Source organism: Carassius carassius, chromosome 16 (assembly GCF_963082965.1).
Source record: "Carassius carassius chromosome 16, fCarCar2.1, whole genome shotgun sequence".
In the NCBI taxonomy this organism is placed as follows: Eukaryota; Metazoa; Chordata; class Actinopteri; order Cypriniformes; family Cyprinidae; genus Carassius; species Carassius carassius.
Genome location: NC_081770.1, coordinates 22,082,154 through 22,105,280, shown reverse-complemented (window position 1 = coordinate 22,105,280; position 23,127 = coordinate 22,082,154). Strand labels below are relative to the sequence as shown.

At 35.7% G+C, this 23,127-nt stretch overlaps 1 protein-coding gene across 3 annotated transcripts in view; it reads left to right on the top strand.

Annotated features, from left to right (window-relative positions):
• LOC132159918 (TLE family member 5-like) overlaps positions 1-22,662 on the top strand; it is a 28,191-nt gene extending 5,529 nt beyond the window's left edge. The window contains exons 2-7 of one of the 3 annotated variants that reach the window (XM_059569589.1): positions 9,783-9,871; positions 14,807-14,870; positions 16,954-16,998; positions 20,369-20,431; positions 20,748-20,822; positions 21,563-22,662. In XM_059569589.1, coding sequence (XP_059425572.1) covers positions 9,783-9,871; positions 14,807-14,870; positions 16,954-16,998; positions 20,369-20,431; positions 20,748-20,822; positions 21,563-21,790 — 564 coding nt within the window. In that variant the 3' untranslated portion in view covers positions 21,791-22,662. Of the gene's footprint in view, positions 1-9,782; positions 9,872-13,115; positions 13,530-14,806; positions 14,871-16,953; positions 16,999-20,368; positions 20,432-20,747; positions 20,823-21,559 lie in introns of those variants that run through there. The other 2 variants (XM_059569588.1, XM_059569590.1) reach the window with 2 other exon arrangements.
• Positions 22,663-23,127: the final 465 nt, after the last annotated feature.

The following is a 23,127-nucleotide window of genomic DNA, read 5'->3' as shown; positions in this document are numbered from 1 at the left end:
TTTTAAATTAGAATTGAATTAAATTAGAAAGGATAAGTGTCTGTGACCCGTTAAAAATACAAAAATTTGTTTTCCGGGGATTAATTTTACATGCGCAAAAATCTGCAACCAACAGAACTTGAGGATTCACATGATCATATCATATATCACATTGCGTACCTGCAGCGCTTCTGTGAGTGGAGGAAAACATAATAAATCTAGCTATATAAAACAAATAAATAGGCCTATATGATAAATATATTTTACTTAATAAATTAAGAAAACAAAAGAAAAACTGTGCAACAAGTAGCCTAGTATGCAGAGTTTTGTTTCATTTTTGTGCTGCGCGAAAGGAAACCAGACGGCAGAAAGCAGTATAGAGAAGTTATCAGAAAACTAAAAAGAAGTAAATCACTGGAACATGCGCGATCACAAAACGAACACGATAACAGCGGCCTTTTGTTTGCATGCTTTGTTAAATATTTAAATTCAAAAGCATCGATGTTTTACTATAAGTGATACCTTGAGCATAATGAATTAATTTTTCAGGCTTGAAAATTTGTCACAGAAATAAATGTAAGCTATTTCTATTTTATTTATTTATTTTTATAGCACAGTAGCATTTACGTCACATTAAGAATGAATGATAATTTTTCTATTTTTATAAAAGCTCCCAAACAAAAAACATTATTATATTTTTATGACATAGGCTACGTGGAGCTAAACTCTCGAGACGAGACTTATGGCAGATAAAATAAGTTACTAAATAAATACACGATTGTAATAGAGAAGCTAAGAAGCTGACGTCTGATTTCTTCAAACGGTCAGATTTACCATGTTCACTATGGTAACGTTTATAACTAGCATGCATAGTCTTTTACATCGCTTCTAAATATTTCTGCCTTGTTTAGTGATTATAATCCACATTGGAGCACGTTATTTCAAACATTCGCTGATGACTGAAATTGAGTTTTGAGCTCAACTTATTTTAAAAAGTCTTTAATGCTGGTGTTATAGCTGTTAGTTTTCTGAAATGATCCGCAGCACTGAGCTCTGAGAAACTCCACCTTTGTTCATAACCACTCCTCTAGCCCCGGCTGGCCTGCCTTGGCCCAAGGTTTTTGTCGGGCCAAAAAACCCTGGCCGTTGGCCCAGAGGAAGCCCCGACGAGGCACGAGCAAGCCCCGGAAGTGACAGTGGAAACGTGACTGGCCCTGGCACGCACTAGCACGCCCGCTTTTAGCCTGACAGTGGAAACACGGCTAGTGTTTATTATAATGTTTGTAAACATTTCGCGTCGACATTAGGTCTATTTCTGAAAGAAATAATAAAATGTGACATTTTTTTTTCCCTCTAAAAATCTATTTTCTTTTATATGCGTAGTGTATTTTAACTATGCAGCAAATATTTTTAGATATTTTGATAAATTGCTGAAAAAAAAAACTTTTTAATTGTAATAATCGATCACAATTCTCATACGGTTGGTTAACCAGTTAAAATGAGCATCCAAAATCATTGATATACATTTAAATTCTGGCTGTCAAATTAACATGTCAATTTAATTAGTTATGAAAAAATAACGCAATTAATTTTTGTATTAAGTTAACGCACTGGGCTGCCCCCAGACCTGTGTGTCATCTTCCATTTCATACAGTTGACTGTTAACAAATATGATGTAAGGCAACAACTCCATTATGCCCTAAAATTCAAGATATTGGGGCAAAATATGCCCCTGTTTAGTCTCCTAAACGGGAGATTTTTTAGGAGTTTTGTCTCCTATCATATGATAAGTGATATCACACGAGCAGTGAGAGCAATATCACACAAGTGCTGTTTTTGTCAAGAAGAACATACAACATTTTATTATTGTGCTACATTTTAAACACAATATTCTGTGTTTTTGTTAAATTTTTGGGTATTTGGGATTAATCGCAGCACCCTGTAATTAATTAGATTTAAAAAATGTAATCGACTGACAGACCTAATTTAAATGTTTACACAGCTTTTATTTCATTTGAAGTTAAAATAAATGAAAATGTATTTTTATTTTACAACTAGCTAAAAGAAAGATACGTTTACAAATGATTTGATGAATCATAAGTTGTATTTAACTCTCGTCAGTGTTGCTATTCTTAACTAAAATTATTTTTTTAAATGCTTTTTAATAATTGAAATAAAGCAGAAATTAAAAATGTGAAGTTAAATTAAAATAAAAGTAGAAGTATTAAATTACCTGAAATAAAAATAAAGCTAAAAATAATACTTTAATAGTTAATAAATAACACTGGCACCATCAGCTGAATGTTAATCAACCAGTCTGGCCTTATTTAAGTTGAACTAAAGTCCATAAGTCTGCAGGGTTCTTTCCAAAGGGTCATTATGTGGGCAGTCGCTCTCCTCCCATGGCTGCGCCATTTGTTACAGGGTCGGGAGTAATCGGCTGTCTTCCGGAGTCTCTGACCCGTGTCGAGCTCTTTACCAACATGGCATCAATCACTATCACTACTGTTCTGCCTGTAATCTCACAATCACCTTGACCCTCCTGCTTTTAATTTCCAATCGTGAGCCACTGTGCTGTATGCTCTCTTCTTGACTGACATTCCCATTTTCACTACCCCCTTCCCGCTGTGTTGTGTATCCTTTATGCCGTGTGACAGCTATTTGTCTGTAATTTGACTGCCACCGTTGGCCTTTCCAGCAAGAGGAAGCTTGTGTTTGGTGCATGCGGCGCTTGATGTGATAAAAGGTGAATAATCCCCTTTCAAACGACCCGATGAGGACGGATTGGAGCGGGAAGTGGGATAACACCATTTCTCTCAAAGTGCAAGGGGGTGAGGGTTTGCAATAGGCAAAGAGATAATCATCAAAATCAACTTCCTGTCCCAAACGTAATTAGCCACCACTATTATTTTGCAGGGTGGCTTCCGGTTCACCCTCCTTTATGATGCGTAATGCCACTTGTGAAGAAACACAATACTTTAAGTCTAATGTGGATTCAGGTTTTAAGTAAAGGTTGTTTAATGCATGTTTTTGTTAAATCATCGTGTTTTTACATTGTCATGACGGTGCAACAAAACATGTTGATGCCATACATCTTTTTCAGCACAGAAATCTTGTTACAAACCTTTGTCAGAACCCGAAATGATGCATAAGTGAGTCAAACATTATAAAAACCTGAGAGTTCAACATTTTAAACAGTTTTGTTTGGTTTGGTTTTATTTCTATTTTATTTTTTTGATCCGATACTGTAATCGATCTGATACCAAAAAGCAGCAAAAGATACTCTAGATTCTAGAAAAATCACGGGTGCACAATAATTTGATAAAATCTAGTGAAATATTTTATTTACAAATAAAAGTGAATAAGTCTAAAATCTGGTAAAATATACACATTGCTTTTTGTATTGTTGTAAAATACATTCATGTAAAAACAAGTACATACATTTATATAGAAATCTAAAAGACGTTTCTTTCAAATGTATAGCAGCGTAATAAAGGCAGCAACATATGATAGATGGGACAGAACAAGAAAGATGATTAATATTCTTTGATTGTGCAGACAAGTATTATAATACCAAAGGTCCCAATATAGAGCAGCACAGAGCGCTTATGCACATCCTGTGCACAGAATGACGAGCTTGAAACAACACGGAGTCACAGAGAAGAACCGGTTAAATCGAACGATTCGTTTGCGAACCAGACATCCTTAGTACAAAGGGAAGAGATATTGATACATGGTGTATTAAATGTGTGCGTTAGTTTAATGAGCCTTTTCTATGAACCATTTTAAACCTCAGTTACCGTGCGCTTTGGAAGAGAGTTTCATAGTTTTGACTGAAGTAAGCGAACGCAACACGCAGTTTAATTGCTGAATGGAGGATGGACGCTTGAAATATGTGCACGCAAATGTTTTGGTGCTTTATAATGTTTTTGTGCCTTTCGTGGGGCTCAACAAAAACACAGAATAGCATACGCACAATATCATATTTGGATCGGTCTCGTCTGACCGATACCCGATCCACAGAAAATGCCAGTATCGGAGTCGATACCAATCCCGAGTATCGAATCGATGCATCCCTATTATGCTGGACCTCCACAAATTTTCTATAAATTTTAGAACTAACTCAAACCCAATGCGTTACCAGTAAATGTATGTGTTTATATGTCAAAAGCTAAATTGGTAAATGGAGCTTTTGATGCAGAAAGTACCCTAATATGACTAATAATAATGGTTTATTTAAAGGTCTACCACCATCTGTAGGACTTCAGTCTGGAGTCCTGTTGGATTAAATAATTAATAAGAAGAAATAGAGGTTCAAGCTGAGAAAATTGCATTGTAGGATACAGTATTTTGCACAGCATGTACTGTTATGTACTGCACATTTAAGCTAATCCATAATAGTCCATGGTGTATTCTGTTTGGATACTGTGCACAGTATACAGTATACTGCAGAAATACAGTAATAGTATGTTATTCCAAACATAGCATCAGATACAGGAAGACTGGGGTTGAGGATTTGCTGTAGTGATCCTAGTGCCTCTTGGTTTGGCTGGCATTTGACCGAACCACATTCACTGTAATTCAAGTGTAAAGACTCTCTTCTCCTCTTCAGATAACTACATCTGGGCTTTTGTATGTAATCCCTTGGGATGGGAAAAAAAAAAACTACCAACATTAAACTTGAAAGAATTTTCTAGAACATTTCTTTTTCTGTTAAACGCTGGGGTGGGAGGCACAACTGTAAATTACGGTAATGATGACTCCCATTTAGCCACAGAAGAATCACAATTTGCCCACCAATGTATAAAGCCTTTTAATGGTTTAATTGCATCTCAAAGGAGAAGCGCACAGAAGCAGAGTCAAATTAGGGATTGTCCCATATTTTGGCTTGTGCTGCATGAGTGCGCCTGTGTGTGGTTTTCTTTTAAGTGAATATGGAATTTGCTCTAAAGCTTAAAATCATTAGACTAAGCTTCACAACCTTGAAGGTTTCCGTCACTTTATTAAGGCGGGTGTAGCTCGGTGATTAAAGATTTGGCCTGGTAACCAAAAGGTTGCATGTTTGAATCCCATAAAGCCAACCGGTTGCTCAATTGGTAGAATAGTGCAATAAATCACTTTAAAAGAAAGTCAGTTTAGTCAGCGGCTATTTTTGCAGAATTTCCGAATCTCCTGCGTGAAATTTTTTCAAATTGCATATTTCAAATTTGCAATAAAATTTGACAGCAATGGTATTAAAAGCTGTGATTCTTTAGCTCAACCAGCCAAAAAAAAATAATAATAATTTTATTTCAATGCTAATGTTAATAGACATTATCATGACATTTGGTCCATTTATTAGAGGAATTGAGAGCTTGATTGACAGGCGATCTGAGCAATCATAACACCAAATCTGCCATCTTTCCCGACAAACAAATCAGACAGAAAGAAAGTATATTAACTTTGGTGGACTTAAACTTAAAAATTGTGTATTGACCTCTTTCTGCATTCAAAATAATATAAACTTTGATGTTCATTCATGTTTATTTTGTGGCGTTTGGTTCACTGAGGCAAATACAGCCACCTGTCACGACACATTTAAAAGTCACAAAACGCTATTTATTGTTTGAGTTTCAAAAAATTTTTTTTTAAAAGACTAAATTTTAAAGCAGAGACTTTGTTTCATACCAGAAGTAACTAGTTCCGTCTCGTCTGTCGGTGTGCTGTCAGTGTCCTCTTTGCTCTACGATGTATTTTTTACTGTGTGTGAACATGGTGTATAGTGAGAGAGGCATGGCTTGTCGGATGTAGCAACAGTTACTAACACCTAACATGTATTTTCTTAAAGGGGTCATATGATGTTGCTAAAAATAACATTATTTTGTGTAATGAAATGTTTATGCAGTTTCTATTTTGTAAATATGGGCCTTGGAAGCGATCAAATAAGTTTATTTTGCTTTGCTACAGTAGGTAATTCTAGTGGTGACAACAAGCATGCATGCCACTTCTGCCGGCTTTTGCCGGCTCTGAGACACTTGCATGTTATTATTTCACCTGCTCTTTTTCTAGCAAAAATTCACTCATCACTAAATGAAAACTTAAAGTGAAGACCTGATTATTTCAGGAGCCTTCTCACAAGTCCATTTGTTTTTGAATGTCGGTGCTACTTCTGCTATTTTTTTTCACACTTAAAACAATATTTTGGTATCCTTCTAGTACCATTGTCCTCTTTTTTTTTTTTTTTTTTTTTTTAACAAAGCACGAAATAAACATGAATGAACATCATAACGTATTTAATTTTGACTGTGGAAAGAAATTAGTACACTATTTTTCAAGTGTCCACCGAAGTTAATCTACTCTGCTGTCTGATTTATTTGTTGGTCAAGATGACGGATTCATCGTTATTATTGGTCAGATCACCTGTCAAACAATCTCTTTGCTAACGGTCAATTCTGCTCACTGTTAACTTCTTTAGGGCCCATAAGCACTTGTTCATTCACACAGCAAATGTAAATCGGTTTCAGCACACTTGTATTAATGTATTAACCACAGTTTTAAAGTGTTCTCTCTGTTTGACAAACAGCTAAGTGTTCAGTGACTGCTTAAACAGTCCAGATGACGTTATGGTGTAGCAAGCAGGTCAACATGGCCGCTGTTGAAAGCTAGTATTATGTGTACGTAACACCCCGTCGCCGGACGCTCCATCAAGAGCCGTCGACTCAAAACAAATTCCCAGTCAGCCCTGTTCCCCAGCATTCCCTAAGGAAACCGTATCTCCTGTAGCCACGCAGAGATGTGAGGGCTACTGTTAGCCACGTCTAAAAAAGATTGACTGTTTGGGCACTAAGTGCTCGCTGTTGACACAAGCCTCTCTTTCATATGCAGCGGAGCACAGAGCGCTTGGGCTAAGTACACAGTTTGTGTTAAAGGTTGGTCCGCTTGCACTGAGAATTTCATCTGTCGAGCTCTCACCCGCGGAGTGGCTCTGGATTTTTAAACGGAAATACGCAAACACTCGAAAGGAGTCAAGAACAGGTTGGCAATTTAGAAAATACCATGATGAATCAGCTGCTCTATTGTTCAGAAGAGATCAGAGCACCCAATAAAAAAAACCCAAAAAACAACCAAGTCCTGCATGCTGATGGACTAGTATCCGAATTTGTGTGTCTTTTGTGTGTTTCTTCTTATCTTTGCTTTTCTGTATTGATGGGACTATATAGGATCAAACATGAAAACCTAAAATATTATTATTGTTGTTATTATTAATAATAATAACATATTATATTATATTACTATTAACATTGTTTTATTTTATAGTAAATATGCTAGCAAACCAGTACTGACCAGCCAATATCCACTATTAAAAACTAAATTTTAAAATCTTTTGAAGCTGGAAATAATAATAATTCGGGCTGCAACTAACGATTACTTTGATAACCGATTAATCTGTCGATTATTTTTACGATTAATCGATTAATCTTTATGTAATTTTTTCCAACTCAATTGTTAACAAAGGGTCTTTATCATTCAACATAGACTTTTAGAGATTTTAATCATTTTGCATTGTCATGTTCTCATCAAAAATATACCTGGAGTTTTGTTTTGTTATGTGTTAGTAAAATTTTGTCAAACTCTTCTGCAATCAAAACACTGACCTATACTCTAGCAAATTTCAAATAATGTTTTCACCATGGCAGTCCTTAGGGCTCCTAAAGTAGTTTAACATCCCGAACAAAGCTTAAGGAATCTTTCAGAAAATATTTTCACGAAGAATAAGAATAAAACAGAATAAATTTGCAGTACAGTGCATTTTATTATTTTTTTTCCTGTAAACACACAACTTATACCTGGGAAACAGCTTTATAGCTTATGCTGTGAAATTGTAAACAATCCTTTTGAATAAAGTGCCAGTGGCATGAAACCTGAATGGAGCTCACATTTTAAAGTAAGATCCATCAGAAGGTTGTCCAGAAAAAAAATAATAATAATTTGACACACAAAAAACCTGCTGTGTGAAAAAGAGCATTGAATACTTAGAAAAAAAGTGCACTTCAAATACATTTAAACATTTTAACTCTCTCATTCAGTCATAATTAGGCTGCAAGACTGAATTATGAACTGGTAAATGACAAACTAATCACAGAACATGTTTGTAAATCTTTAAATGTTAACATTTGCAAACAACATTGTACTGGAGAATCTGGACAAATAAAAGTCTTAAACAGTATAGTAGTGCAGAGTTTACTGGTTACTCTTGTTTTGAAGGCTCAAAGTAAAGTTCTCCCACACTTTGGATGACTTCGTTTGATTAGTTTTATCTTCCGCTTTTTTCTTTTTCTTTCTTTTTCTTTCTCAAGCTTACTCCACTGCCGTCTGTCTCCACCATCTCGCTGAATGCTGCAGACGCTGTTCGGGAAGCACATGACATAAAACGAGGCCAGCTATTGGCTATTCGCTACTTCTCCTTTTGTACTGGCTGAATAAAACATGCAGTGGCTCATTACTGCCACACTTTGGTCATCGCAGATTTAAAATATGCACAAAATGAGCCGCTTACGGCAAATAAAAGTTGTTTAGCAACTAATCGATGACTAAATTAGTTGACAACTATTTTAATAATCGATTTTAATTCGATTAAATCGATTAGTTGTTTCAGCTCTAATAATAATAATAAATTCTGTTCTAAATTTCTAATTTAACATGTCATATTGTTGAATTCAAAAGTGTGATTATACAAACCTAAAACTATGGGAAAAAATTGTTGATTTATATAAATGTTAACAAACTTTTTTCAGCAAGTTGCCAGTGAATAAAAGTAAAAACTGAAATGAAAATGAATTAAAAAAAACTATGTAGATATTTTAAAAACAAAAAATAAAATAAAATTGATAAAGCACTCAAAAGAAATTGCTAACACTTTAAATAAAACTAAAATGGAAAATTAAAACAATTCAAAATATTAATAAAAACTATAATAGTGTCTCATTTATACTTTAAAAAAATATTTAAAAATTGACTCTTTAATGTGGTCTAAACCAAAACTTGAAATATTTTTTTAATGAAGAAAAATTAAATAAATTACATGTTAATTCACTCCTCGCTTTGACCAAAGGTCAAATGTAGACCGATCAAAAAGCTTGCCCATTGCCAACCCTCATCCTAGCCAGAAAACACCAATCCTTCTCAGGAAAATATCAGTTCTACTTTCAAAAGGACCAAAATGCTAATTTCGAGTGTTCATTTTCAGTAGCCAGACTCTGATAACATTGGCAACAGCAGAGATCTTCCTGGTTTGTTTATTTATTTATTTTCTGCATTACAAGAATTACATTGAAAGCTGGAAGGCCTGCATTCATCAAAATAAGAGTGTGGCAGATGCTTATTGGGAAAACCACCAACATATCACCAAGTCTAGGAAAAATCCAACCTGAAAAGCGCAAAACAGTTCCAATAACATCTGCATTTTCCCTACAGGTGTGGCCCCCACACTGGGGAAATAAGCTCACCTGCAAGCGAAATACATGTAATTCAAAAACCTTGGGTGGCGTTGCGCTCCAGACATGACAGACACCTTCTAAATTATGAGTTTTGAATGTCGCAGTAAGCCTTCGAGATTTCATTTGCTGCTTTTTATACAGTACACTTGAATCCACTCTTGATTACCAAATTCCCTGTGTTTAGAAAGCCGCATCTGTTTTGGCTGGATTCTTCTGGTCTTGGCATTGAAACGGCAACTCTGGTTCATTCCCCGGATGCCCAGATGATGCTGCGAGACACGTTTTCTGAATAATGCAATTGACCACCGTAAATTGCTTTCATTCCAGGCTTCATCGCAGCAGCTGAAGTTCACGACGTCAGACTCGTGCGACCGCATCAAGGACGAGTTCCAGTTCCTTCAAGCACAATACCACAGGTACACACACACACACACACACACACACACACACACACACACATGCATTTTCAGTACCTTAAAGCAATAGTTCACCTAAAAATGACAGTCTGTCATTTATTCACCCTCATTGTTCCAAACTTGATATTCTTTCTTTGTCAGCATTACTTTAGTATTTCTTATATACCGTTTAGGGATGCGACGATAAATCAGTGCAGAATCTATTCATGGATCGATTCTGAGATCTTCAGAATGCATCGTGATTCTCTTTGGAATCGATTCTGAACTTAGATTTTAACAGCAGGTGGTGCTCTACTCTAGTTTTTATCCGCGCACTCAAACGCTCGTGAAGAAGAGCGACGAAGAGCGCTTGTGTGTTCGGCTGAGTCGTGTAATTTCACCTCTGCTTAAAATGCTTTTACGACCCGAGATTAATATAAAAACAGCCCACTGTGAACACCCTTGAAATTCGCTTCAACCTTTTCGAATTTTATAAATGATTATTTTAGGTTCAAGTGTGTGTAAGGATTTTGAAACAAGCAGAGTACGGCTGTTTCTAAAGCAAGCAGTGACATCTGCTGTTTAAAACTAAGCTCAGGATCGACTAAAGAAAGAATTGCGATGTATTCAGAAAATATTTCGATTTGCGATGCATCGATTTATTATCCCAGCCCTAATACCGTTATGGTATTTTTTTTATATATTAAATTAGCTTTAGTTTTTTATGTTTTCAGTTTTCATTTAAATTGAAGTTTGTTTTATCAATTTTGCTATGTGCTTTTGTCAGATTTGTTTATTTATATTTATATAAGTTTAAATCTTAGCATTTTTAGAATTTCAATTTTTAAATATAAAAAGAAAAATTAGAAGCATTGCTTTTAAAAATGACATTTAAGTTTATCTAATGTTTTTTTTTATTTACTGAAATGTTTAAAGTTTTGGTTAACAACAGTAACAGTGTTCTGTGGACTCTCTTTTACAACAGCTTCAAAAGGCCTCGAAAGCATCATAAAATTGGTCCATATTAATAGTTTACTCAATAGTTTATTTGTTTATTCATACTCTTCTGAAATCATGTGGTGGTTTTGTGCAAGAAACAGACAAAAATTTGTAATTTTTCAAAGATAATCTCGACTTAACTTTTTTTTTTTTCTTTGATACATTCATGAGAATTGGTCTGAATTATTTTTTCACAAATCTGACAGATTCAGTTCAGTTGAATTCACTCAGTGATCCGGCCTTTTAGTTGGAATTGCAGTGTCCCATAATTCATGAGTCTTTTTGTGTGATTCAAAAAAACTCATGTGTTCTAGAATCTAGGGCTGAAACGATTCCTCGAGTAACTCGATTACAAAAAATGATCGAGGCAAATTCCTCTGCCCTGAAGCCTCTTTTAATTTATTTTAAATCTCACGCCAGGTTCTTTCGCAATGCTTTTTTAATGTGACACAGTAGTGTTCTGATTTGAGGGTGCAGGTAAATTAAAGAGAACGTCGTGGCGTGTGTCCATTGCAAGATAGAGCTGGCATACCACAACTAGGGCCCTATGATTTCCGCGATGCAGAAAACGCGGAGGGAATCGCAGAATCCAGTCATAAAAACGGAATTTACAGTTTAACGTGGAATGGCACAGAATTTGCCAAATTTTGAATTAATTAATCAAAAATAGGTCATTGCACTTACATCAAGTCACGATATGGACTAATATCTGTAAATATTTAGCGAGAACAGTCTATTTAAATATGAATCCTGCATGTTCTACGTGTCTCTGTTAATGAATGGAGCAGAAGCGTATTCCTTTATCACACACACTGAAGCGCGTGACGCTCCGGTGATTTCAGTGTCTGCTGTCTCAGTCAATAAAGACGTGAACACATGAACAACATCTCCAGAACTGCTCTGACAGTCACTTCATGAGCATTTGACCGTTTGATTTGAGTAAAACTAGCGTCACATCACATACACAGAACTGTAAAGGTACGTCAACCCGTCAAAATAAAAGTCCGGTTACAGACTATTGTTCAGCAGAATGTACATAGCCTACAACTAAAAAAAAAATCAAACATGATTTTTTTTAAGGTTTAATCACACAACATTTCTTCCATGTTTTATTTTTAATAGTAAATCCCCTTTGTTTACCAAAAAGTTAAGTTTTTTTATTGAAGTATTATTTATACTATTCATTTTCAATAATTAAAAGATAAATTAAATTAATGTTTTATGTGTTTAATGTTTAATGTGCATCTCAGAAAATGCTTTATTTAAAACCCCAACTGAATGGCACTTAAATGCACTTAATTCATCTGTCAACTTTATTGTCATTGTTCACAGTACAAGTACAGACAGAGAAACTATGGGTAATAATTAAATGTTTATTTTTGATGTATGCATTGCATTCTATGCATTTAAAAAATAAAAATATTTTTTTTCTAAAAAAGGAAACTTAGTTGTTCATTTTAAGAGACCCAGGAGTCTTATTTTCTCTTGCATAATTAATATTGCACTTTAATTAAGCAAAAACTCATTTATCCGATTACTCGATTAATCGATGGAATTTTTGGCAGAATACTCGATTACTGAAACATTTGATAGCTACAGCCCTACTAGAATCCGACTATAGTAGAAAAGTACACATCCAAAAGTAATGGCTGGTGATTTATCAAGTCAAATGTTAATCGGAATCATCAGATTGATACATACTTGTGAGTCTTCTTGTGCGATCCCTTAAAAGAACCTGTTCATGAGAGTCATTTGCTCTTGAATCAGACAAAACTATAAAAGAGCGACCAGCACATTATCAGAAATTTTCATTTTGTGTTCCACAGAAGACAGACAGCCATACGAGTTCAGAACCACATTTATTTTCGAACCGTTTCTTTATGGAGGTCCTCTACAAACCAATGTGACCAAACTCACTATTAGCAGGCTTTTTTTTTTCTAACAAGCTTCCCTAGTGCCTCATTCCCTTGGCAATTAACACGGAGCAGCTACTGTGATCTGATCCACCTAATGCCTTGACTCCTGCAGACGGAGGACTCTTTTAAAGACACAAAGACGTTGCTACTGTCCCGTCTTTAAGGCAACATGTCTTTCCCTCCCTTTTCCCATGACAACGAGCAAACCCTCATTTAACCCTGCTTCACAGAAGAATAGGCCACACGTTTTTCTGTGTGTGTATTCAGAGCATGGATTCGCCGTCATTGACTTCAATTGAGATTCAAAAGACGAGGGCTTTTTTTTGGTGCTGTGTTCAGCCTTTTAAAGGAAATGTACTGCAGGCACTCCCCAGAGCCTCGCCGAGCTGTCGCTCCCTGCTACAAATGCATAAATAGATCAGGGAATACATAAATCAAAATAAGGATGACAGCAGGAGTGATTTGGAGGTGGAAAGAAGCGGCAATAAAACTCCATCAATGTGTCGTTTTTTTTCGTCTTTTTTTTTTTCTTCTGAGAGCATCTTTAGAACCTTCAGGAGGCCTCGGCCAATCAGTGGCTTGCATGGCCAATCACAGGTAGCCTGGCAGCAGGGAGGATGGTCACCATGACAACCCCCAATATATGTTACACAGTCATAACAGCCCAGTTTTTTTTCCCTTTTTTGGGATAAGTGGAAGCAACAGACTGGAGAGGTATGAAGAGACAGAATGCTTGTCATACGGCGACAAAACAAAAACCTCTAGTATGTCGTGGCACTTTTTTTTTTAATATAGATCAGATATTTTTTCTCGTATTTTTTTTCAATGGACGTTGTCCCATTCAACGCTCTTTTTCCATATGGAACTTCTTTTTCAATTTCCTACATACTGAAAAAGCACAATCAAGGGTATTTTTTGGGTTCAGCATGGGTTTGCACACATGCTGAAGGCACAGTTAGCTGTGGTGCTCATATGGGAAGTTCGGGTTCGATTCCAGTAGACATTGTATGAAAATCCTGTCCTAACACTTTTTCTTAAATATATATATATATATATATATATATATATATATATATAATAAATATATATCTATATATATATATATATATATATATATATATATATATATATATATATATATATATATATATATATATATATAATAAATATACACACACACACACACACACACATATATGTATGTATGTATGTATGTGTGTGTAGAAAAGTTTAAATCTATACATTTTATATATAAAGAAGTGAGGCCAATATTCTATTAAATTTTATCCAATTAATTTATCACACAAATATTTGACTGATAAAATGTTCTCTAGGCATTTTTATTTGTCCAGGTAAATTATTTTATTAATTTATTTTATTATTTTAGCGATTCTTAAATATGGCAGATTTTGGATCCTGATTTGGGTGATTTACAGGGGTGTAAAATACTATTAATTTTACTTGATTGCTGTACTTGAGTATTATTATATTTATTATTATATTCTCTGAAATTGTATCCAATTAATTTTATCACACAAATATTTGAGTGATTAAATGTTCCCTAAAATAATAAACCTAGAGAATTTTTTTACACCCCTGTTGATTTATTACTTAATTAATCAACAGACTAAATGTTATGTAAACATTTTCTGCAATTTTGCTTAGGTCCACGATTTTACTTTCTTCAAACTGTGCCACCCAAAATCATCACAAACTAAATTACAAAATAGACAAAATAATACAAAATTATTGTCAGCTAGATGGCTTTTTTGATTGGCTAAAAATCAGTGACCCTCATTTATTGTTTTCTGAGCCTATAGATGTGATGCATAATAAATAAATGTTTGTATGGTTTCCTAAAATAAAACAGTTTATTAACATTAAATTACATAATAATGGAATTGTGAAGCCTGTAATCTTAAAAAAAAATAATAATAAATGTCTGAAACATTCTGAACCCTTGGCCTATTTTGCATAATATATGTCTAGTCTACATTTTTTTTTTTTTTTTCATTGACCAGTCTTTCTTTTCTCTCTCCAGTCTGAAGCTCGAATGTGACAAGCTGGCCAGTGAGAAGTCAGAAATGCAACGTCATTATATCATGGTAAGTCTGCACAGAACGCGCTCTCCTCCAGAGGGATGTGCCTTAGGCTAGATGTGCCTGAACATATTCACATCCGCAAGAAACTGACCTAGCCCTTACCTGTCTGATTCCATTGTGTCTTATTCTCTGTCTGCCTCTGCACTGTCTTTTCTGCTGCTTTATTATCATTCTGTACCTCCTGTCCACCCAGAGGCGCCATGCACCTATTTTTTTGAGGGGACATCAGTGGCGTAGCTGGGCTCACTTGGTACTCTAGTGACTTAAAGGAAGTTATATTTTCTTTACTTACCTATGTTTATTTATTTACTTAAAATGTGGTAGTCATTTATATTTGATTACTATATTTAGTATATTTGCAAACAACAAACAACTTTGTGGTTCTTATTATGCCTGTATTTTATTTAAAAAAAAAATCTCCAGTTTTTTTTATTATATTATATTATATTAGGTGCTTTCACACCGTGTAGTTCTAGGAACTAGCCAGCAGGGTTGTTCCTGAAGAACCCATTTTTCCCTTGGGACATTTACCTGGTTTCATTCGCAGCAGAAATACTGAAGCGACCGACAGCGCCATCTTTATTCGCAGCATTTACAAACATCAACTGGTGAATGGAGGATGCCATGATCGGAGCTGTTTTTGTCGTAGGTTTCATGATAACGGAGATAGAATATAAATGCACATTTTACACAATTGAAAGTGTAGTGTAGTGTTATCACTTGTAGGGCTATCATCAAAAATGTTTACACTGCTTTTTAAAAATACCGGGTAGCTGGTGTTTCGTATCTGTTTGGTGAATCAACATACACTGCGTTACTGATAGTTCCTACAGAATTGTAGGAGCTAATTTAGTTTCTCCAAACGGAGTTTCTTGAACGTAATATAATCCCAGTTTCTGCGGTGTGCAAACTTATGTGTTTTTTATATATAATATAAATATAATATGACATTATAAAATATTATATTGTATTTTTTTTTTTTTTTTTGTATATTACATTTACATTTAGTAATTTTGCAGACACTTTTATCTAAAGCGACTTACAATTGGAGGATACATAAAGCGATTCTTCTTAAAGAGGCAAACAGACACGGGAAGTGTTTGTAATACCAAGTTTTACACATTTTTCAAGTACTATCTAGAAAGAGAAGGAATAAATAAAGAGAGACTTGTTTTATTTATTTATTAATTTTTTTTACGTTGAATTCAAGTAGCTTAGAGAGAGATGAGTTTTCAGCTGTCGCTTGAAAATTGTCAGGGATTCAGCATTTCGGATAGGGGTTTATTATATTACTTCAATAAATATTTTGCTTCAGTAGATGTTTCAGTAAATATTTTACTTTCAATAACTGCGTAACGTATTTTTCTAAAATGCTTCTTAATTTTTTTAAGAAGTTGCATTCTAAATCCATTTGCCTCAAAAATCTATCAGTTTAAATTTGGCTGTGATGCTTCTGGCTCTATCTTGTATGATTTGACTTCCTCTCCTCCCTAGTCATCCACCCCCATCCCTTCCTTTTCCACCTTGTCTACCATTCTTTCTTTTGTCTGTATGCTCTGCTCTCTCTTCTCCTCCATCCCCCCGATGATACTCCCTCCCCTCCTCTCTAACCTCGTTGTCTCCGGCCCGGGCCTCATGTTGCCGTCTGATATTCCGCCTCTAATTGATCCGTCGAGCGGCTTAATCTCATTTAATCTGTGCGGCGTTGCTCTCACGCGCATCAGCCAGAGAGCCAGCCCTCCCTCCCTCTAATAGCCTATCGGGTTCCCCCGCTTTGTCCGCACCCGCTGGAAGATGGGGAGGGTGGGCGTCCGCTCTGCGTGGGTGGTAATTGCTTTAGGGACCTACTGCTGCTTGGCAGAGCCGACCCTGATCCAACTCTGGCTCCATCACTGATGCTCTCTGCTCTTGTTTAGCGGCTGAGATTGTGTTCCGCTGCTTGTAGACGTGTGGATGATGAGCGAGGCTTACACTTTAGCACGTACTATGCACACGTTACGCTGAGGTCCTAGTCTAGATGTTCAGTTCTGTGTATTAAAGCTGTAATGCAGCATGTTCATGTCTGACTTGCTTTATTTTTTTGCAGTACTATGAGATGTCCTATGGGCTGAACATTGAAATGCACAAGCAGGTGAGTTTGTCTAATCTGACGAATTACACACATCCCTGAGAGGCAGTTTACACGCTCACATTTCCATCTTCATTGCTTTTGCTCAGCATTATTGAATGCTGGTGCTTCAGTTGAGATTGACTATACGCAGAAGTGTCAGTGTGGTACCAAACTATGCCTTAACATTTCATGAAAATTGGTTTATTCATGGCTATATAGGTTAGGTGTGAAACTTGTGTATTAAATAAATTCAATGCAGACCGACTGAAGTAGTTTATGCAATCATGGGGAAGACTGCTGATCTGACAGTTGTCCACAAGACAATCATTGACACCCTTCACGAGGAGCCATAAAACTTTCATTGCCAATAAGATGGCTGTTCACAGAGTGCTGTATCCAAGCATGTTAACAAAGAGTTGAGTGGAACAAAAAAGTGTGGAAGAAGAAGATGCACAACCAACCAAGAGAACCGCATTATTATGAGGATTCTCAAGCAAAATCGATTCAAGAATTTGAGTGAACTTCAGAAGGAATGGACTGAGGCTGGGGTCAAGGCATACAGACGTGTCAAGGAATTGGGCTACAGTTGTCGTATTCCTCTTGTTAAGCCACTTCTGAACCAAAGACAATGTCAGAGACATCTTACCTGGGCTAAGGTGAAGAAGAACTGGACTGTTGCCCAGTGGTCCAAAGTCCTCTTTTCAGATGAGAGCAAGTTTTGTAATTCATTTGGAAACCAAGGTCCTAGAGTCTGGAGGAAGAGTGGAGAAGCTCATAGCCCAAGTTGCTTGAAGTCCAGTGTTAAGTTTCCACAGTTTGTGATGATTTGGGGTCAAATGTCATCTGCTGGTGTTGGTCCATTGTGTTTTTTGAAGTCACTGCACCCGTTTACCAAGACATTTTGGAGCACTTCATGCTTCCTTCTGCTGACCAGCTTTTTGAAGATGCTGATTTCACTTTTCGGCAGGATTTGGCACATGCCCACACTGCCAAAAGCACCAAAAGTTGGTTAAATGACCATGGTGTTGGTGTGCTTGACTGACCAGCAAACTCACCAGACCTGAAGCCCGTAGAGAATTGGTGGGTTTTTGTTTATTGAATGAACCAAAGATTTAAAGGGGTCATATGATGCCCATTTTCCACAAGTTGATGGTTCTTTAGGTTCTTAATGAAAAGTCTGTAACATAGTTTGTTTAAAATTTCTCAATGTTAGTGTAAAAAAAAAAAAACTTTTTTACCCTGTCAAAAACAGCTCTTTTCAAAGTGGGCTGATATGTGGGATTCTCCTTTAATGCTAATGAGCTCTGCTGACTGTCACTTTCTTCTGATCTGCTCTCTGATAGACTGTTTACTTTAGCCAAATTCATAGTGAAACTTGCTAATTAGCAATTATTAGGAAAGGCGATTTTAAATTATTAATTTAAATACATTATACTCACTGCTGGAGGCTGGATCATGAAATGATGGCGGCTCACTCAGGGCGGAGGTAAGAGACAAGTCCAGTCTGTGCTGAAACACTGCTGTCAATCAAACAATCATGGGAGGGGCCTGGGACCGTGTGACGTCTCACAGTCAGATGGCTCGATTTGAGAAAGGGGAAAACATTTAAAGAGATTACAGAAAAACCAATTGGTGGATTTTTATCATTATAGGGTGGTTGTGTACACACACTGCCAACACACATTTCAGTTCAAACAACTTGTAAAAGTGGTTGTAGCATTATATGACCCCTTTAAACTACTCTGTGTGCATTTAATTTATTTAATACACAAGTTTCACAATTTGAGTTGAATTACTGAAATAAATGAACTTTTCCACAACATTCTAGATGCACCTGTGTACATACTGTACATATATATACATCTTTATTTGACCCTCTAACTCTAGCATGCTCTATTTTAATTATTTTCTTTAAAAAAAACTTTAGACTTGCACTCTATTCATTTACTGCTTGTTTTCTAAAAAAAAAAATAAAAAAATAGATTCTCTATTCTTTTTGTATTCTATTTCTTCTCTTTTTATTTACTATAGAATTAACAAAAGCAAAAAAGTCCACTAATACTAGATTGCGCTATTCTTTTTCTATTCTATCGGTTTTCTTTTTTATTTATGTAATTAAAAGAAACTTGCTATGTGTACTGCGTTAAGTTGAGACTATATATATATATATATATATATTCAGCAAAGAATATTCTGAAAATATAGTATATAGTCCTGTATATCTTTAATCAGAAATGATGTGTTAAAATGATTCAAGCTTTACTAAAGAAAGTAAATAAAACTAATAAATAAACAAGTTAAAAATTCTTTACTGCACAGTTTTAAATAACAAAACAAATCAAAATCTAAATAACAAATTTTTAATCATGGCTTTCACAAAACTATTAATAATAATGTTTCTTAAACAGCAAATCAGCATATTAGAATTTCTGAAGGATCATGTGACTGAAGAGATACTGAAAATTCAACTACATCACAGAAATAAATTATATTATAACAGTAAAATGTAAAAAAAAATGTAAATTGTAATATAGCACAATATTACTGTTCTTACTCTACTGTTCTACTCTATACACACATTATATATATATATGTGTGTGTGTGTGTGTGTGTGTGTGTACAAATATCCCATTTATAAATAAACATATAAATAAGTATATGAAGGGATTGAAATTGCTTAATTTTCCACAAAATGTGGAATGCACCATTAAGTGTTGCTGTTTATAACCTTGTAATGTCTATAGTGTGATCTGTATATGGCAGACAGTTAGTTAGACTGACAGACTGCACGTGGAAATCTAGGCACGCGTCATTGCCACTGCTGCAGCCAGTCTCACGAGCACAATTCATCAGTCCCTGCCCCTTTATGTGACACGGGTGAAATATGTTTTAAAAAAGTCAGTCAGGCACAGAAGAGTATGTGCAAGACAGAAATACAGGGCATGAATGCAAAGAATAAAGCATGCCAGTGTTTGGTATGCAGTCATTTCTCTCTCTCTCTCACACACACACACACTCTCTCCCTCTCTCTCCTTCCTCTGTATGTTGTATGAAGTGTCAGCATAGCAGGCTATTGAAACAGGGTTATTGTTGGCTCTCCCTTTGTCCCACTGCATGTTTCTCTCCATTTGTTTTTTTGCTTTTTCTCAAGCTCTTGCAGGCATTTTTTTTTAGGACTCACGTTTTCCAAATATGAGCTCTCTCTTCATATCTTTGTCCTTTTCATTGTCAGTAAATATGTTAATATGATAAATTAACTATATATATATATATATATATATATATATATATACATACAACAAGCTTTTATTTTTTTATAATAGCAGACTTTAAAAAGGAAGAATTTGCTGAACAGAAAAGTATATGTGTGTGTGTGTGTTTCTCCCTGCAGGCAGAGATTGTGAAGAGATTAAATGGGATCTGTGCTCAAGTCTTGCCTTACCTGTCTCAAGAGGTACAAAGAGCGATAGCAGTGTTACCTAAACATGTAGTTTATAGCATTACGCCTCGTCTTAAATGCTCACAGATAGTCTGATTTGTCATCTTATTCATGATATTGCTTATTTATGCATACATAACTGATGTGAACAGGCTAGGGATGTAAAGATTTCACTATTTAATCTATGGGTTCAGTGCATTATTTTGGAGGGCAGGTATTTATAGTGTAAATGAATGATTATGTTTGCATAATGATAGTTATATGAGTGTGGGAACATACTGTACAAGATGTGATGTGATTATTATTATTTTTGTGTGTGTGTGTTTTTCAGCACCAACAGCAAGTTCTGGGGGCGATAGAGAGAGCCAAACAGGTCACCCCACCAGAGATGAACTCCATCATACGGGTAAACTGTGTGTGTGTGTGTGTGTGTGTGTGGCTCATGTGGGCACACACAGGTATATACAGTAGGCTATGTTTATGGAAATGCATCTGCCTTGGTTGATGGCAGTCTAATTATTATGTATAAAGAAATGCATTATTAATACTTTTTGTGCATTGTTGCTGTAGGGATTGTTTAATGGTAATTATTGCATTTATATGGCTCTAAATTTGTTAATTCTGTCTCTTTTAAATTTCAGTTTCAATTTGACATGCTTGATTGGCATGAGATTGTGAATTGACATTTATATTTTGAAAACTTTTGCAGCATTTGCTTTGTACATTTGAAAATAATGCAAAATACATTTTTGAATGTACACTTTGATTCATTAATCTCGAATTTGCAAGTTTGCAGCTTCATTCGTTGTTTATCCAGTCATACTTTACAGCTGAAACTATGTTTTATAGTAATATAATAAAACGTTAACTAAGAAAGTTAACACTTTATTTTAAAGTGTCGTCCTTACACATTACATGTACTTACTATCATAATAATAAACAATAAATTATGCATAATTACCTGCAAGTAACCCTAAGTCAAACCCTAACCATATAGTTAGTACATGTAGTTAATTAAAATTACTCTGTACTTAAATGTACAGTTACACTGTAACAAGGGCAGCTTAAAATAAAGTGTAACCGAAGGTTACCATTAACTAATCAATTATTTAGGTAACAACACTGTATGTGTGTGTTCTGTAGCAGCAGCTCCAGGCTCACCAGCTCTCTCAGCTGCAGGGGCTGGCGTTGCCCATGACCCCTCTCCCTCTCGGCCTCAGCCAACCGGCCGGCCTCCCCGCCGTCACCTCTAGCTCTGGCCTCTTCTCCCTCTCCAGCATCCTGGCCTCTCAAGCCCAGCTGGCTAAGGAGGATAAGAGCACACGTGAGACCTCGGACAGCCATCGCGAGGAAGACGGAGACAAGTCCGACTAGTCGCCCGCCAAACTGGTTCCTTCATCCGATTATCCTCCAGAGCTCCACATAGAGCAGAGGCACTTGTTCCTGTTTTTTCCCCTTTTTATTTTCCTTCATTTTCTAGTCTCCTTGCATCTTTCTATCTACCCTCTAAATTGCTACTGTGTTCACATGCCTAATGTCATTCCTTTTGGTTCATTCCACCAGCTCTCTATATGTATTTATACCAATCCACCTTTTTATTGTGTTACGGATGCTTGATTTTATTTTATTTACACTATTTCTTGCCTGCGTGTATGTATATATATATCTATATCTATATATATATGTATAGTATATTTCTTATGCTCGTTGTGGAAATGGTCTACAAAATGGTGCGACCATTAATGGACCATCGACCCTTCAGTAATAATTCCTCTTTGGGTTTTTTTTCCCTCCGCTTTCTCTCTTCCTCTTAAAATCTTTCACCTTTTAAAGCTACAATCTACAATAACTGAGTCAAAAGCACTTTGGCCTCAGGCAGTAACTCTGAGACTAAAAGCAACTTTGAATCTAAAAACATAGCCGCGGCATAATCCATTTAGAGTTTAAAGGATTGATGTTATTGTTCGAAGGCACGGCTGTTGCATCTATGCTACCTTACAGGGACGGTTCAAGTTAAAATGTGGATTTGTTTCATTTTTATGTCATCCCAAAGATGAAGATAAAGACATCCCAGAGATATTTTGAAGAGTGTTCATGCTGCTCCTTTCCATACAATAAAAGCAGATGGTTACCACAGCCATCAAGCAAAATTTGGAATAAGTAACTTGAATTTCTTACATTTCTCATTCAACGGCTTCAGAACACTTAAAATACTACATTTATAAACATTTCGTTTAACTCTGTCAGAAAGGACAAAACAACAACAACAAATAATCAAAAGCTAGTCCATATGATTAATGTATTATATTCCAAATGTTCTGAAGCTGTTTGTGTGAGAAACAGACATTAAAAGAGAAATTTAAGTCATTAATCAGTTGAAACTTTGCTTGATAGATGTGATTGGATGGAGTCCAATGCAGTCAAGAAAAAAAATCACCATAAAAGCCACACAAAACTAATCCATATGCCCTCATGTACTATATTTCAAGTGTTCTGAAGCTGTTTGTGTGAAAAACGTTAGAGAGTTCAATTATTATTTACTGGATTATTTACTTGATAGCTATGGTCACCATTCATTATGAATGGAATATGGATATGGAAAAGAGCGACTTGGATATTCATCAAAATGTCTCTTTTTGTGTTTCACGTAAGAAAGTAAGTCATACAGGTTTGGAAGGACATGAGGGTGAGTAAATGGTGACAGAACTTAC